This window comes from Ahaetulla prasina, chromosome 2 (assembly GCF_028640845.1).
Source record: "Ahaetulla prasina isolate Xishuangbanna chromosome 2, ASM2864084v1, whole genome shotgun sequence".
NCBI lineage: Eukaryota > Metazoa > Chordata > Lepidosauria > Squamata > Colubridae > Ahaetulla > Ahaetulla prasina.
Genome location: NC_080540.1, coordinates 59,110,187 through 59,128,647, shown reverse-complemented (window position 1 = coordinate 59,128,647; position 18,461 = coordinate 59,110,187). Strand labels below are relative to the sequence as shown.

Below are 18,461 nucleotides of genomic sequence, written 5' to 3'. Positions count from 1 at the left end.
TTGGATAACCATCTGACTGAGATGGTGTAGGGTTTCCTGCCTGGGCAGGGGGTTGGACTAGAAGGCCTCCAAGGTTCCTTCCAACTCTGTTGTTATATTATATTATATTATATTATATTATATTATATTATATTAAATTCTGTAACATTTCAGACAAATGGCTGTCCAGTTTCTTCTTAAAAACCTCCAGTTTTGGATCACCCACCCACAACTTCTAAAGGCAAGCTGTTCCACTTGTTTATGTTCTCATGTTCTTATGTCAGGAAATTTCTAGAGTCTCAAAATCTTTTTTATATTGTGGCAACCAAAACTGGGTTGCAATATTCCAAGTGTGGCATTACAAAGGCATTATAATATTGCACTAACACTTCATGTGATCTTGAGTCTCTCTCTCTCTCTGTTAATGTAGCTTAGGACTGTGTTTGCTTTTTTGGCAGCTGCAGCACACTGCTGGCTCATATTTAAGTAATTGTCTGCAATGTCAAGACTTGAAATATTCTGCCTGGTGACAGTTCAGTAATGTTCAGCATTATTTCATGTAGAGTAGGCAGGTACAACTCATATCACAGAAAATACCACAGTGATACAATAAAAATAATAGTGGGCTGCTAGGAGTAACTGATGGGCTGATCTGTGTTCAGTGACTAACTGTGCAGTTAGCAATGTTGCTGGGGATTGGAGGTGTCAAAAGCACTCAGCAGCATTTCTTCCAGAGGGGAGGTGCTTAAGAAAACCTAGTGGGGGTGATGGAGCCTTCCTGATGACAGTAACTTTTCGCAACGGGGTTTGTCAAAAAAAAAAAAATGCTGCACAAGGCTGCTTGGTGGGTTGCATGTGGCTTTGGGTCATATGATATGCAGGCCTACTCTAGATTTTAAGGTTAGAATGTAGATAACCTGCAAACAGATTTATCCATTTATAACATGCAACAAAAACTAGAAGGGGCAATTATGAATCACTAAAGACTTAATGTCAGTAATCTCCAGCTCTGATGAAAAGGTCTCTGAGGCTACCTTGATTGGTTGTTCCGTGGACAACGATGTCGTAGCTCCTAGAAACAAGATGAATTGGGCTGTTTGGGGCCATTATTGTAGTTTTATATCTTTCAGTTTGTCACCTTGCTTTATGAACTGAACAGGGTGTGCGATTTTTAGATGGTTATCTGCCTATTTGTTTATGAAGAAATTCACCATAAGAACCTGGAGCAAATTAAGAACACATCCCTGTAGCTATTTGTGTGCTGATTAATAGCTGTGTATAGTGTAAGCAATATTTGGAAGATACTAAAATGCCAGTTGAAACGGGTGAAATGCTCCCGGTTCTGACTGGATCTTGTGATCTGGTAGCGATTGTGGCTGGTGTTTTGGCGATCCGGTAGCGATTGCCAAACCACCGGCGACACCTGCCATCCGGGTGTCATTACTTCCTGGTTTTAACCAGGAAGTAACGTGTTTTTTACCTTTGGTGCATGTGCAGAAGGTCTGCGTACACATGTGACACGTGCATGAGTGAAGCAAGCATGCACACATGGCATGTGGACTTCCGAGCCAGTAAGGAAGGTAAGTAGATTTCACCCTGAAGTTGAAATTGTGAAAATTGTTTCGTTTTGCAGTCAGGTTTATTTGACCATAAAATTCTCCTATATCTCCTCAAAGTACAAACTATATACTATAAACTATGTTACGTATAAATTATAAACAATGATGTAATGTGTTAAAAGGCATTTTGATATTCAGTCCTATCAACAAGATTTAAAAGAATTATGGTGATGGCACATTGGTTAGAATGCAGTATTTCAGGCTACTTCTGACTGCCGGCTGCCTGCAATTTGGCAGTTCGAATCTCACCAACTCATGATTGCCTCAGCCTTCCATCCTTCTGAGGTGGGTAAAATGAGGACCCAGATTGTTGGAGGCAATATGCTGACTCTGTAAACCACTTAGAGAGGGCTATAAAAGCACTATGAAGCGGTATATAAGTCTAAGTGCTATTGCTATTTCTGAGAATCATAGATCTGTAGGACTCTAGCTCAATTAATATAAAAGCTTTTGTCACAGTATCTTTCTGGTCTGTAAGGGTCCAGGTTGTCCTCTGGAAAATGTAAGCTAGAAAATTATTATCAGTTGGAACCCCTGACCTTTTGTAGGTGGTGTCTACCTAGGTCTCTTATGAGTAAATATTTTCTAAGAGCTTTTTTTAAAATATTACAGATTAAAAATTCGCATTCACATACAATTCTTCCCTTTTGCTTTCTGACTTCTTTGCATTATATGTAAGAAGCTTATTTGTAATGGTGGATGGGAAGAAGCGTTCATGGTTTTTATAGATGGTGCAACTGTCTGTTCAAACCTTGAAAGCATCTATTTTCTCCTTCATAACTTGACAATAAAAACTAGTGTCTCCAGACATAGCATGATCAGGTTATGAACTAAACTCTTAATAGTTCTGCATGCAACTGTTTGAAATATGCACCTGTTTCTTCTCTTCCCATGCAATCCAGTTTTTAAACTTAATGTGAGCCTTGGCATGATAATGGCAAATTTCTTTTTCTCTGGCCTCGTTTACTGTCCTATGACTTTGAGTTGAGTGGTAATGGTTCTTTGGACACAACTTTGACTTGGATTTAGCTCCTACCATTTGCCTGTTTTGGTTTATTTCATTTCACGGATTACCCTCCACGTTATGTGCTGCAATCTGCAGCGGGATAGCCAGTTTGACAGCTCCTGTGTTGTACTAGATGAATCTCGTTCTAATCTTTGGTTGTGAGGGCTGGCATAGTGGAGATGCCCTCAGCTATATTTTTCACTTCTCTCTCTCTCTCTCTCCTTGTATCATTTCCCACTATGATTTCTGCCTGGCAGCTATTCTGGACTGATGAGTGTCGGCTCCACATTAAAGAACTCAAGCTTCTGGCAATAAGCAATTAATTCTCCCCACCCCACCTCCCTTCCCCTTCTCCCAGTCTCACCCTTTATCATTCCTGGGAGCACCAGCCTCCAAGGAGGAACCACAACAGATTGGCAGTCATTCATCCAGCACCCAGCCACCAGCAATGTGATTGCTTTTGCAAGGGCTGGTTATGTGAAAGGGAGAGAGGGATTTATTTTATTTATTATGTGTCAAATTCTGTCAACAATTGCTAAAGGCAAAAGCTGCTGCTGGAGTTGGTGAGCCTGTTCTCCCAGAAGAATATGGATGATCAAGATGAAAGGACCATTGTCTTATATATAGAAATTGAGGAGAAGCTACATCTGCCCCCCCTCTTTCCGCCAGCCTCTGTAAAAGCAGATGCTTTCTGAAGTAGAAACTGGTAGGAGAGAGAGAGAGAACACACTGACTAAATTTACGCTTTGCTTTAAGCTATGTTTTATGCAATCGTTAAAACGATGTGGTTCACACAAAACAAAAGGCCATAAACTAGCAAGCACAAATTGTGGTCCCTGTGGTCTTAAGCAAGTGCCTTCTCTAAATAAATAAATGAAAAATGCTCAGATTTCTATAAGCCCTCTCTTTATCCCTTTTGTCACTGTTGTCTCTGTATCACTCTCACAGCTAAGTGATATCACCACTATATAGGACAGACAGGTAGAAGACTAGCAGAGGACATCCATATACATCAGATAGCACTCAGAAGACAAGATGAAAACCCTTTAATTTCACAACACGTGGTCAAACTCAAATATAGTTTCGACTGGGAAACTGAGTATTCTAGACCAAGCTAAATTCAAAACTGTTGGGGAACTCCTAGAAGCTTGGGATTCAGACAGATCAACCATCAATAGATATTGTTCTGTCCCCCCTCACCTCCGTTCGAGCAATGGCTTAATTAGCCGGCACTATCAGCTCCGGCAGCAAACTAGCAAGTGTATGCCAAGTGACTCTGTTATCACCCTTGATGCCGATGAGTCACCCAGGAACAAACAGTACTTCAGCTCTAGTTAAGCAGTTGATTTGCCTGCTACGAAGAGGCATAGCAGCCCTCACTGGTTTTATATCCTGTGGGGTGTGGCTCCATGACTCAGCACTTCCTAGGCCTGCCCCACCCCTGCTTCTGTTATTCCCTCCTCTCCTGCCTACGAAACCTAGAGTCCAGCCAGGCCTGATTGCCATCAGCTGGGTCTGGAGGTGTGGCCTGGGGGGGGAAGAGTCAGGGGACGGAGGCCTCATTATCTCCTCCACCTGGCCTGCCTCCGGCTCCTGGAGCTGAGCCAGGGAAGCTGGTGCTCCCGAGGTAAGTCCTGATGGCCCTTCCCCCTCACTTTCCGAGTCACTTTCTGGCAGGGGGCCTGGCTCGGGGGGGCGCAGACACAACAGATGTATAGTGACAAGCCACATGTACCCATCATCAAAAGAGAAAATAAAAAACTAAGAAGGAAACCAAAAGACTAGAAAACATCCCTGCTAGTAGCCAACATCCAGATAAGCAAGGATTAACATCAGACAAACAGTTAAGCAGAAAACAATACTGCCAGGAACTGCCAAGGAGAAAACCACAACCCCTCCCACTCTGGCTACTATGTATAAACAGGGAGAAAACCCATACTCAATAGCACTGATCAAATTACCAAGTTGGTTAATGAAATATCTGCAAGCCAACAGCACCAAGGACTCCATGAGCAGCACTATTCTTCTTGGCAAGCACCATCTTCCACCTTGCTACACTCCATGAACCTCATATTTACTGAATACTTTTCTAATGGAATCACAAACATTGTAGTAAAGAAAAGAGAGCCTGCAAATTGCTGGATATTATTTTGCGCTTCAGTGTAGCTTTTTCATTCAAGCCAGAAAGTTCTACTTTTACTTACTCATGTGAAGATTAGACTTCGATACTGAATATCCAGAATTCTGTTCTTTAAATAAGGCAGGACCTCCTACACTCATATCTGATTAGAATCCCATTAATTGAAACATCTGTCTCTAATTTCTCTTTCAAATCAACTGATAATCTTAGGGGTTGAATATTTTTGCCTCTAGTAGAATCCACATGAAACTCAATTAAACATTCAGTAGCAAAGATATACAAAATGTAGAAAATCTGAAAGGGGACAAATGTATTTTCATGGACTGGGACGTAATAATAAACAAATGGTACTTCCTTTGTAGTGCTGAAGGAGTGATCAGTATATGGCGATATGTGATAGTACTTACACCGTCCTATGTCTGCCTACACTTAATTAACGGCAAAAAAATACAATACCCTGATTTATATGCCTCTAATATGTTTACTAAGCAAGAATCAGCCACAGAAGCTTCTTGAGGTGTGAGCTAAATATTATTTGCTGATTATGGAAGATGAAACTGTTGCTACAAACTGGAGCAATCTGTTCAAATATTGGCAATTCCACACTCAGCCAACAAAAGCAGTTCTTTTGAGTTTTGAGTAAAGCTTTAGGAATGTCTGCTTCTGGAGAAAAGCAAGCCAGAGAAAATACCACTGGATTTGGGATCTAATCAGCTCATTGCTCAAGATGGAACAAGCAGTCACTAGCGTTCACTCATGCACTGTGATCTCTTATGGCTTCCAAACTCAAGTGGTCAAAGTGGCATTGAATGGGCAGAGGATATCACCCCTTTCATTCTGGAATTTCTTATAGTTGGAAGCAGTGGATGAGTTAAGATGTATCTCCTCTGAATACAACAAAATACCTTATGCTACCAGACTTGAAATCCTGGGTTTAGAAAATTTAGAACTACGCCGCCTTTGACATGACCTGAGTTTAGCTCATGGAATCATCTATTACAATGTCCTTCCTGTTGAAGACTACTTCAGCTTCAATTGCAACAATACACAAGCGCACAATAGATTTAAGCTTAATGTGAACCGCTCCAATCTTGATTGCAGAAAATATGACTTCAGTAACAGTTGTTAATGCTTGGAATACACTACCTGACTCTGTGGTCTCTTCTCAAAATCGTCAAAGCTTCAACCGAAAACTATCTACCATTGACCTCACCCCATTCCTAAGAGGTCTGTAAGGGGCGTGCATAAGAGCACAAATGTGCCTACTGTTCCTGTCCTATTGTTTCCTTTCGTTATATCCAATTAATATAGTCATTACATACTTATACTCCTATATATGCTTATATATTGTACAATTATTTCATGCTTATGCTTATATATACTGTGTGACTAAATAAATAAATAAATAAATCTGTCTCTTTGGATTGCTACTCTTTCATAAGTGTTGAACAATTCCTTAAAGGTCTTTCAGGCAAGCTCGGAGCCTGGTTGTATTGCAAGGAATCTGCAACTTGTACACTTTAGCAAAATAAAAAATAAAAAATTGCCCAATGAAAAATTCTCTAGAACAGGGGTGTCCAAATTTGGTAACTTTAAGACTTGTGGACTTCAACTCCCAGAATTTCTCAGCCAGCAAAGCTAGCTGAGGAATTCTGGGAGTTGAAGTCCACAAGTCTTAAAGTTGCCATGTTGGACACCCCTGCTCCAGAATTTAGATTTTTAATCTAAAAAAAATCTTTAAAAAAAACCATAGGTTTTTAACCTTTCTTTGTTTCTGATTCATTGTTTCTTGACTTTCTGTTAGGAATATCAAGCTAGGGAAGCACAATTTGTATAGTTTTTTTAGGGACAAGGTGCTGTGTGCAAGTATAAAGTTATACAATAATTACTCTTGTATAATACCAACTAGGTCTCTTTGCTTTTGAATTCAAGCAAACTCCAGGCCATTGGCGTGTTCAAGAAAAGCTACAGAGAAGAAGGATTGCCCTGTATTTGTAGGCACCACACAAGTCTTTATTCATTGTGTAGTTCAATTGGCCTGTGAGCAGGTGCTTTTCTGTGCCTTTGTGAAAAGGGTATTAAACCCATTTTTCTTGATCTCCTGCAATTCTATATTTTTAAAATAATTGTTCTGTATTCAGAACACAACTTCCCGCTTAACACCTAGACGGCCTAATTATTATTTTTAATTCAAAACCTTTGAATGACAACAGGATGCAAATTTGGATAGTGAAACAAAACAATCTCCTAATTTTCTTATCTAATCAAAACATGATTTGATAAAATTGAAAGCAGGTGGAAGGAGAGAGATGAAATTGATGAAACTCATTCTTTGAAGACAGGTGCTTACTGTAGTTTATTACCTAACAATTTTGTTCACTGTTTTCCCTTGTTGTTTCTAATAAATAAGCAACCAAGTAGCCTCAGAAATAGCTATATTAACTTGGAGTTAATAATATACATCTCCAGTTTTTTAAAAAAATGTTGAAAATAGGGGAAATAAAATAGTTAACTTTTAGTGGTGTAGAATTTCATGGCCACTATCTGTTGGGCAGTATTGAGGTTCAAAGTTCGTCAACCTTGGTCTAGACCAGAATTCTGGGAGTTGAAGTCCACAAGTCTTAAAGCTGCCAAGGTTGGAGACCCCTGGTCTAGACAACAGATTTCCTGGCATTTAACTGGTATCTTCAGAGGCAGGCTGTCTTTGAGAAATATGTGAAGATACATAGACCATCTTGCCTCCAATGATGCCAGTCACATTTGCTGGCAAAATATCAGGAAATCTTTTGTCTAGACCCCCACCCAAACTGCCCAAAAGTTACTTTTATTGATTCTGAATTGGTTCATAATAGCTTTTCTAAAAAAATTATGAGACTCTTGAGATCTGTTGAAGCTTTCAGTAGAAAAACATTCCTCAGTTTGGGAGCAGCTAAGTAGATAAGTTGGTAGGTTTTTTTTTTTTTAAGTTTCTGTAGATATTAATAATGAAATAAATACACAATGAGAAAAGCAGCTTGTTAAATATAACAGGAAAGATTACTGTGATGGATGGAGGTGTCAGCATTGAGCATTTTTTCTATGTAATAATTTTGATCCTTTCTATCATCTTATCACTCAGAGCAGGGGTCTCCAACCTTGGCCACTTTAAGACTTGTGGACTTCAACTCACAGAATTCTGGGAGTTGAAGTCCACAAGTCTTAAAGTGACCAAGGTTGGAGACCCTTGACTCAGAGGATAGTTGACCTTTCCCTTTCAACTTTTCTTATTTTTATTTTAGAGCATTCTAATGTCTCAACTTTATCAGATAGATCAAGTTGTGATTTTTCAAAGTCAGAGATATCTTACAAAATGAGGAAGATGTGCCAAGGAATCTGTCCAGGGATGACTTAGAACAGTGGCCCCCAACCTTTTGGGCACCAGGGACAGGTTTTGTGGAGAGAGGTTTTTCCATGGATTGGAGGAGGTTTGGTTTCATGTGCTGCCTGGATCCTGCGGATGGGGCTTCACTTGTTTGCGTGGTTTCTGGAATTCTGTTTACAGATGCCAGCCCACGAACTGGGTGGTTGGGGACCCCTGACTTAGAAGGTTACAGTATAATTAAATGGATAGATGACAGTATTGTCATTCACACCGCTGTACAAAATTCAGTATTTCTGCTATCGAGGAAAAGATACGTTCGCTAAGCAGTTGAAAAGCTTGTGGTGTTTGAATAAGGAAACGTTCTCATTAATCCTGAGAATTGGCTATTCAAAAGGATGGAACAGCTGGGAAAAAAACCCGAGTAGCATCAGAGCCATTTCTTCTGAGGAACTTTCACTCTAATGTCATGAATGCTGAGTCATGAAGCTCTTTAGAAAAAAAAATGCATAGGTACCAGGTGCTTCCTGTTTTTCAGTACAGATTTTCAGGCAGGTTTTTTGTTCAATTAGGCACTGTTCCCTATATATGCCAAATACAACATAGCAAGATTGGAGCATTTCTGGCTGAAGAATCACTAAAATGTGTATATCTTTGGGATGGAAAAACACACTAGCTCATTCATTGTATTTGTCTAGGCATCTGAGGAGGCATATTTTGTGTCAGATTGCTTTGCAAGCACTTTTAAGGATGTTATAATAGCACATACCTCTGGCCCATTTACCAGGATGCCCCACGAATTTGGTTATGGAAGATCAAAGAGCTGTGATAATCAAATTCATAGCTAACAGTGAATTTCTCAGCCTGTCCCTTTTTCAGGAGTGTTGAGGCGGCAGGAACAGGATGTTGAATTCATTTTGGAAAAAAGTGAGAAAAACTTTATTTGAACTTTAGAAACCAGGAAACTCAATATTCATGGAGCTTAGAGGGAGGGAGCAGGGATTTGCCAACTATTCTGAATTAGTATGTTTGGTTTTGTAGCTTTGATAATTCATTGACACAAGGGATAGATTGGTGAGAATTCCTGTAAGGTGTTTTTGAGACACCGGGCCTTTGGGTATTTTATTTATTTATTTATTTATTTATTTATTTATTTATTTATTTATTTATTTATTTATTTATTTATTTATTTATTTAACAGCCTTATTTAAAACACATAGGTACACAATACAAATCCCAAATTTAAAATACATTTAAAATGAAATATTTAACCGGCCAATTTAAACTAAAACGGTCAAAAGACCGATATAAAACCCATAGAATATAAAATTATAAATAGATTAATACAATTAAAATTCAATTAAAATTAAGTTAAACTAAAATATTAAATTAAAATAATATTTAGGCTAGTCCCGCCCGATTGAATAGCAGAGTCTTCAATTCCCGCTTGAAGGTACGGAGATCAGGAAGTTGGCGTAATCCTGGAGGTAACTCATTCCATAGGGTTGGTACTGCCACAGAGAAGGCTCTCCCCTGGGGGTCACCAGCCGGCACTGTTTGGCTGATGGCACCCGGAGCAGGCCCGCTCTGTGGGAGCGCACAGGTCGTTGGGAGGCTATCAGTGGCAGAAGGCGGTCTCGTAAATAGCCTAAGCCATGGAGCTTAGTACATGCCCTCTGAAAGGTGAGCACTAGCACCTTGAATTGCATCCGGAAGGCTACTGACAGCCAGTGCAGGCCGCGCAGGATAGGTGTGATATGGGAGCAACGTGATACTCCCACACTTGGCCGCAGTGTGGCTCAGGCTGTAAGAAGCCTGTTATTAAACATAGCTGCTTGCAATTACTGCAGGTTCTAGTCCCACCAGGCCCAAGGTTGACTCAGCCTTCCATCCTTTATAAGGTAGGTAAAATGAGGACCCAGATTGTTGGGGGGGCAATAAGTTGACTTTGTATATAAATATACAAATAGAATGAGACTATTGCCTTACACAATGTAAGCCGCCCTGAGTCTTCGGAGAAGGGCGGGATATAAATGTAAAAAAAAACAAAAAAAACCACACACAAAAAAAAACAATTACCCGCGCAGCCGCATTCTGGACTAGCTGGAGCCTCCCGGTGCTCTTCAAGGGGAGCCCCATGTAGAGAGCATTTTGGCAGTCATTCCTGGTATAGAAAGACACACCTCTTCTTTGCCTTTGCTATATGCTCTATTTTATAGAATAAGCCTTACTGAATTGCGCTAAACTGAAGCATAGGCTAGTTTACCTCTAGGGAAATTCCCAAAGAGCGTACATATCTTTAAGCTCCTAAGGCCGGTTTTTGAAGTCTGTAACACTTAGCTTGAAAACATGTTATTCTCCTTTCTCTCTGCTATTTAAGGCAGGAGCGCCTTTGCCATTAGGCCCTGGTTTGCTAATCTGGGTATTGCATCAGGATATTGTTGCTGAAGTAGTGGCCTTCTGGGATCCAGGGTTGTTTTCCCTGGCTGGTCCAGTTTATTTTTATTCTCTTCTGTTCTCTTGAGTATTGCAGCTAGGCTTTTGGGAAGCAGTGATGGTACTAGGAGAGCAAAAAAGTGGTACAAAGAGCTTTTGGCCTCTACTGAACAGCCACTTATTGAAGGTAATTGGGAAAGTTCACCCATGACTCAGATGGTAGTTGAGCATTTGGCTCAGTCAATAATGAATCTTGTTTCCCATCAAATGTAGCTGCAGCATTTCCACCAGAGCGTCCAGAGATGCCATGATTTGTTGCCGGTGATCGCTATTGCAAAGAAATGGGGAGATGCGCCGAGTCCTGCAGAGACAGAGTTGGATGATATTCTGAAAAATAACCTTGTAATAGATTTGGGGTTTTTGAAGGTTCTTTTTTTTTAATATTAGGTCAGGTTGTATTTCTAGGTCAGGCAGAAAAAAGAAGATTGATATTTTGGTTTGTCAGGATCCACATCCTATCTTGTTGTTCTGCAGCTTGTTTCTCATAGAGAGCTGTCAACAAGGAGGAGTTAACATTTGTTAACCACCTGAATGATAAAGTTAAGCACCTTTATAGATTTTATTATTGCTTTCAGAGGGCATGTACTAGTTTTAAGTAAATAGAGATATTATACCCCTCAGCTTGCTATTTATTTGGTATATGTTGCCTTTTATTTGGGTTAAGCCTTGGAGAAACAGCAAAGATTAGTGCATCCTTAAATAGCAAAAGCCAGTTTTCTTAGTTATGCTACCTACTATCATACTTAATATGTATATCTCAGCCTACATTTAAGGAACTTAAATTTCAATGTATAGTTTCCACCATATTTGTTTTGCGGGTCGGTCTTCCAGAGGCTTAGTCTTCCAAGCTTTTGGACTCATGCTGGAACCCATCCTCGGGGAACTTCTCTCTATCAGGATATGTAGTTCCCTGAGGATGGGCTCCAGCATGAGTATGACAGATTGGAAGATTAAGGCTATAGTCCCAGTGATCAACCCAGATTGGACCCTGCAACATTATCCTGGGACGTATTTTATTCTCTGGATTTTCCATCCATATGTGGCTAAAATAAAGTTGGATAGTTTGAGGTTGAACGTATTGTGAGATCCCAGTTAGAATCTCAGTAAGTGTAAACCAAGCCATCAGGTTAAGCTGTGATACATTTTATTTATTTGGGCACAGTTATACGTTGATAAATGTGTTTAGCTTAGGAGGTAGGATAGCGATAATAGAGTGGTTCAAATTCACCTTATGAGCTTCATAGCAGATGATAAATTCAAACTTGGCTTGAAGTGCTTTCTCCAGTGTTATTTCCACTGTACTGCATTGATTTTCTCTGGTGTTCTTGTCAACATTACCTTGGCCTTTCCTTTCATAGCAAGTTGAATAGTGAAATACCATGGTAAACAGCTTGTCTGATACTCCAAGGTCCTTCTGTTTTTTTGAATTCACTGGCAGCTTTTGTGACAGAACTGTCAGCCTATATTGTGTTGCAAACCCTTTTTATTCTCTTTGCAATGGGCCCAGAAGAAGAACTGAAAACTCAATACTTCCAAATACATGTGTATTGTGATTCCTGTTATGTAGCATTTGTTACGGGCCATATTTCCACTAACAATTACTTCTGCTTAACAAAGCACTTTGAATAGTAAAGCAAGAAAGAAAGAGAAATAATTCTCTTGGACATCCACATGATGCCCCTATGGCTTATACAGAAATCTCCTACCTGTTTTCATTTTTTTTAATTTTTTCAATAACAACATCATTATCATCTGAAATTAGTAGAGGTGTACATCAAAAAAAACCTTTTCAAATCTTGAAACAAATAATTTTATGCTGAAGGAAATTATTTTGAATTGGTAGTGGTTGGATATAATATAATTCACAGTAAATTGGGTGTTCCATGTTTTGCTTAAATAAAATTCATAAGAGTTTGGAGTGTTTCAGCAATAGAGAGCTTTCTGATATGTTAGGAGGAGAGGGGATGGAGGGAAGGGGCTGAGGGAATTAAATGATGTGGTCTAATTAAGAGGTTTGTAAGATACAATTATTATAGCCTATCTCAATAAAGTATGGCTTCCTATTGATTTTCTGGTCTGCTCTACCTAGTGGGGTTGATACTCTTGGCCATAAAAATAACATCTGAACTGCAAGTGGCAAGACAGCTTCCAATAACATCACTAAACCAGAATGGTTTCACTCTCAAAACATTTCCCACCTACAAAAAAATGCAAGTTGGTCTGTGTCCGAAACAAAATACTGTACATTATTTTGAATTAGGAAGAAACCATTTATGCGTGGTTCGCCTCATGCATGAATCACTAGAAGGTCAGTGCTCCAAAAGGTTCTTGTTCAAACCATTTTGCATATCTCTAGATATCAGTGTGTGGCAAAGCAAGGTTCCAGACTCAGACATAATCTGATCTATAAGCTATATTTTTAATTATTTCTGGCATTGCCTTTAGCACCCACACAAGAATATAAAATGGTGACGGGATCCAGGGCTTTGAAATATACCTATATATACATGAAATAGATAAGGTAAACTGAGCCCTAGAGATGTCTATGGAGATTCTCAATCATCCAGGTCATGGTTTTCTCAAAGGTGCTTTTTTCAGCCCTAGAGAGCTTTCTGAATCTGAGAGACCAGTAGGGTGGTAACCCACAGATGTATGCTTTATGATTGGATATCTATACAAGAGAAACATCCTTAGGGTGCTGTTAACATGTTCTTAAATTTCTTGAATCCCTATTGTTGCCCCCAAGTTGAGGGCTCTACCCAGGAATGTTATTAGGCTATGAGATGCTCTTCCTTTCTAATATAACTTTTCCATGATAATATGGAAAGCCAAGTATTAGTACTTTTTTCCACTGAAGGGATGGGAGGAGCAATAACGTTAATGTTAGTATTTTCTAATCTAGACATGTAAATATCACAGAAATGAAACCTAACCCAAAGCAGAACTTTGTAAATAACTGTTCCTAACAACGATGACTTAGGTTTACATGAGCGCAACCATAACATTTTATAAGCTGTATTTTGAATCATTAAATGGTCTTGCTATTTATAAGCAGAAATGTCATGAATCAGACATTTTTGTGGTCTATGTATAATTATTATACAAACTGGAGTAATTGGGGACAGATCACTTTGCTGCACTTTCAATGCAGTAAGAAAGCACATGATCCAGAATTCTGAAAGGCTTTGACAAAAAAACAAAAATAATAAGGGAAGAAGAAGCTGAGTTAGTAAAATGAATGCCAGGATTTGGAAACCACAAATCTTGAGAGTACCCAGGTGAGGAAGAGTAGAATATGAAAATAAGAGGCTGGAGAATCTCATTAGTTGAAGTAGGATGATAGCAAGGAGAAGCTTTTAGGGAGAGCATTTCCAAATGTAGAACAGTCACTAGCCAAGTATGTCATTTGAATAACAACTTTCCTTTATGAATTTTTAGTTATAATGCATACCTTTTTAAAGTGGTTAATGCTATCATATTTACATTAAAGTGTAATTTTATTTCAGAGCTAACCATAGTAAACTAGTACTGTGCTTCCCGCCAAAAAAACAGTTATCCCAAAAATAAGCCCTGAGATAATTTTTACATGTGCACCTATATAAGCCCTACTTCCAAAATAAGTCCTAATTAAGACCCCACCCACTCCAGGGTGCATGGGGTAGGACAAGGCGCATAGGTAAAAATTAAGCTAGGGTAGGGATGGATGATGGTGGAGCCGACCTACTACTTATCTTCGGACAATTGCAGCCAGGCCTCACCCACCCGACACCTGCCTTGCTGCCCCGCTTCTTATGCGGCTGGCAAAGCTTTCCTGAAGGCCTCTGTAGCCCATAACAGAGCTCTGGATCAATCTGGAGTTCTGTTATCAACTGCAGAGGCCTTCAGGTCTTCAGCCTTGCCAGCTGAAGAAGAAGTTCATGAAGGCTTCTGACAATGAAAAGGAGGCCGGGGGTGCCGGGCACAAGTGAGGTGAGTCAGTGGAAGACATCCCCCCAAAATAAGACCTGGTACCTTTCTTGGTGGCAAAAAAAAATATAAGACTGAGTCTTATTTTTGGGGAAACAAGTACTGTAAATTAGATTGGTGTTAACGCTCACATCATTGCTATCAGACATGAAACAAATATGTAAAACCTGTTTTTTTAAATCTTTCTCTCTCACAGGACTGCCCACAGATCCTTCCAAGCACCCAGATCTATATCCCTGTTGGTGTAGTGAAGCCTATCACTTTAACTGCCAAAAACCTGCCACAGCCGCAGTCTGGACAGCGCAATTACGAATGCATCTTCCATATCCCTGGGAACCCTTCCCGTGTCACTGCCCTGAGATTCAACAGTACCAGCATCCAGTGTCAGAATACCTCGGTGAGTCCATAGCCCAGAACTGTGTTTTGAAAAACTGATTTTGGTTTTGGATATAGAGCAGGGGTCTCCAATCTTGACAACTTTAAGCCTGGAGGACTTCAACTCCCAGAATTCCCCAGCCATCTTTGTTGGCTGGGGGATTCTGGGAGTTGAAGTCCTCCAGGCTTAAAGTTGCCAAGGTTGGAGACCCCTGATATAGAAGAAGACTGAGATGTGTAGAAAATTAGGTAACCATCTCAACCTGTAAAATGTTTGAAATCTTCTCATGTCTTGCAGCTATGCATTCAATATATCTATAGACAGCTCTGTATCTTCCTTACACAGTATATCAGGAAGGGTGCATTTGTGTTCTTTGCTCATTGTGCCAAATTAACATTGACTTTTTTTAGTGGGTTGGTGTCTTCCTTTTTATTTTTAATGGAAAATGTTGTTATTGAGCTTCACCCAGGATTTTTTCTTAAGATTTAGCATTCTAGTCTCATTCATTTTGTTGTTGTGTTGTCATTGTTATTGTATTGAGAGGAAGTAGTGTTAGGTATGTTCACCACCTTGGCTTACTTATGAAGTAATAAAGACAGAATTAAAGTTAAAGAAAAAATAAATTCATTCACAAGTGTGTTTGTGTGAGGGGGAGAAGATATTTTCCCACCGTGTCCATATTGTTCTATCCCCAAATACTTCCTGGATGAGAAACCAAATGTTTTTAATTAGGTCAGGTTAGTATTCTCACATGAGATTACTTAATTGCTATGAGTGTTCTTTTGACAGAAAAAAATAATAACAAAGGTAGCAGCAGGTGTTGTTATTGTTTCAAGAAGTTCCATATCCCTCATAGTACCAGAGTATTGGATGAATGGTCTTAAGGGAGCTCTGATCATAAAGACCGGTAAACTTAATGTGCTAATCTGTAGAGACATACCATTTCTTGGCTAGCCTTCTGGGCTATCTTCTAATCATCAGGTCTTTATTTAAGACTCTGTTCTTCTGAATAGAACACATTAGCTGAGGGGAATGAAGTGTAGTTAAACTAGCAGAAGGACAACAGAATAATATTGATAGGAAATTCTAGATGAGTCTAGAGGCACCCGATCAAACCATTAAAGAATTGTACGTGTAATTAGTGTCAGCAAGTAAACTATTACCTCTCTTCGTTTTTCAGTCTGCATAGAGACATCCAGTGAACTCTCAGGTGAACTGTTCCATTATAACAAAATTTGGTGAAATTGCCTATTTGGTAGCCTTTAAGAATAAACTTATATAGTCTGTTCATTACATTTTTCTAGTTCTTCTCAAAGGCAAAAGTTCAGAACACAGAACTTTTTGTGATTGTCTACTTTATACTATATTCTTTCCCCATAGCTTATATTTATAGCCTGCAACGCTCCACAAATTTGAGTATAATCCCCAAATTGCTGATGAATTATAATTTTAATGTGTTATGAAAAGTAGACTTGATTAAGTATACTGTATGGGGAGAAATCAGATTACATGTGATTAATTTCAGTTACATTAAGAAATTTAATTTTATTCTGGACCCATGTTTAGAAGTGTCATCTCTGTTATGTCATTCGAAAATGAAATGCCACCCTCAGCTCAAAAAAGTTTGTCTCCAATTGTTTTGATATACATGAAACTACTGGCAGACTTTACTTGAGTTTTGGAATTTGATGCCCCAAGTTTGTTTCCTTTCCAACTAAATCCAAAGAAGCTGTTCCAGGTTCTAAATTACTGTCATAATATTAAACAGAATAGAACAGATGAGTGAAACACAAACTGAAGCTTAATCTAAATGGAGACACTGTCAATCAGTTGAAAATCAGATCAGAAAATAAGGATGGAATCTATATTGGTTGAATTTACAGTATACAGTAACTGTCTTGGGCACTCAGATTCTGGATATCTGGGATTTTGTGTTCGCTCCAGGTGTAACAATCTAGAGTAATTATTTCATAAGTCCTCCCTGCCCACTTAATTGAAATAACATCTGCAGGAGAGAAACTGTGTTGTTTTTTTGGGGTGAGCCAGTATCCTGGTGAGACTAATAGTAAGGCAAGAACCTATTTTAACAGCTAAGACTAATGTACCTCAAATCAACTACCCGTATTTTTCGGACTCCCCCCTAAAAATGAGTGGAAATGTCTGTGTGCCTTATAGAGTGAATGTTGCCAAAGCCCCGTCCACCTGCCAGCCCCCGCAACCCCTTCGGCCTCGGCCTCGGCTGACCAGGCTGTTTGCTGTTTGCTGCAAGGAGGCAAATTGCTGGGAAGCAGAGGCAGAGGCAGATTTTTTTTTCTTGTTTTCCTCCCCAAAAGGTAGGTGCGTTTTATAGTCTGGAGCATCTTATAGTCCAAAAAATACGGTATATTTCCAAAGAGGGCAGATGTTAACTAGAAAAACTATAAAGCATAATGTATATGTATGTGATTAGACAGCATCAACCAAATCTTGTAAACTAGATAGTAAACTATTAAGAGAATGATTTCAATTGAATCTTTGGCATGGTTGCCTGCAAACCCTCCATGACTTCCATCCTAGCAGAGTTGCGGAGAAGAGATATGTTTTTGTATGTGTGCGAGTGAGTCAGGTCAGGCAGTAAATGATTTACCGTATTTTTTGGAGTATAAGATGCACTTCCCCCCTCCCCCAAAACAGGGTGGAAATGTTGGTGCGTCTTATACACTGAATACAGTCATTTTTTGTATTCCAAAGCCCCCTCTGTGTGTCCCATTTTTCCCAAAAACAGGCCTGTTTTTCGCAAAAATGGGGCCTGCAGAGGGTTTCGGAGGCTTGAAGAGTGTTCCTGGGGGCTGGGGAGGGCAAAAATGTGATGTGTGGGGGGTTTGGAAGGCCAAAAACAGGATGCGCAGAGGATTTGGGAGGCCTGCAAGGTGCTCCTGGGAGCCAGGGAGGGCAAACACTTTTTTTCCCCTTGTTTACCTCTTCAAAATCTTGGTGTGCATTTTATAATCCGAAAAATACGGGTATTCAAAAATTACGTTGAATGTTCTTTGTAGGTAAAAACTTATTTTGTTGGGGTTGTGTATTCCTTTTTTCTTTTTCAGTGACACTTCTTCCTGCCTGCCTGCTAGCCATTTCTCTGGATACTTGTTGTTTCTGCTGCTGTTAACAGCAGGATACTAGTCATGTTTACTGTGAGAGAAACAAACAAGGCTTTTTCTCTTTTCCAGGAAACCTTGTGGGAGTATTGGGAATGTGTACATACATGTGGATGCAATGCATAACCTCAAACCAAATACTTATTTATTCATTGATTCTGCAATTCATATGGGGGAAGGTTATTTGTATGACAGTTGAGAAAACCTATATTAGCACATGAACACTGAAGATCATGATGATAGGGAGTGGACAGTAGATGACACAGCAGACAAGTTTTCTTTTTGAGGTAGCAAACACCAGAAAAGTTGGCTAAAATAAGCAAGCGGAGTAAAGGAGAAAGGATGCAAAGCTGTAAACAATACAACATAATAATCCTCAGGTAC

At 39.5% G+C, this 18,461-nt stretch overlaps 1 protein-coding gene across 6 annotated transcripts in view; it reads left to right on the top strand.

Annotated features, from left to right (window-relative positions):
- PLXNA1 (plexin A1) overlaps window positions 1–18,461 on the top strand; it is a 405,135-nt gene that overhangs the window by 258,351 nt on the left and 128,323 nt on the right. For all 6 annotated transcript variants that reach the window (XM_058168162.1, XM_058168161.1, XM_058168157.1 and 3 more), the window contains one exon: window positions 14,761–14,961. In XM_058168162.1, the coding sequence (XP_058024145.1) occupies window positions 14,761–14,961 (201 nt within the window). The remainder of the gene's footprint in view (window positions 1–14,760; window positions 14,962–18,461) is intronic.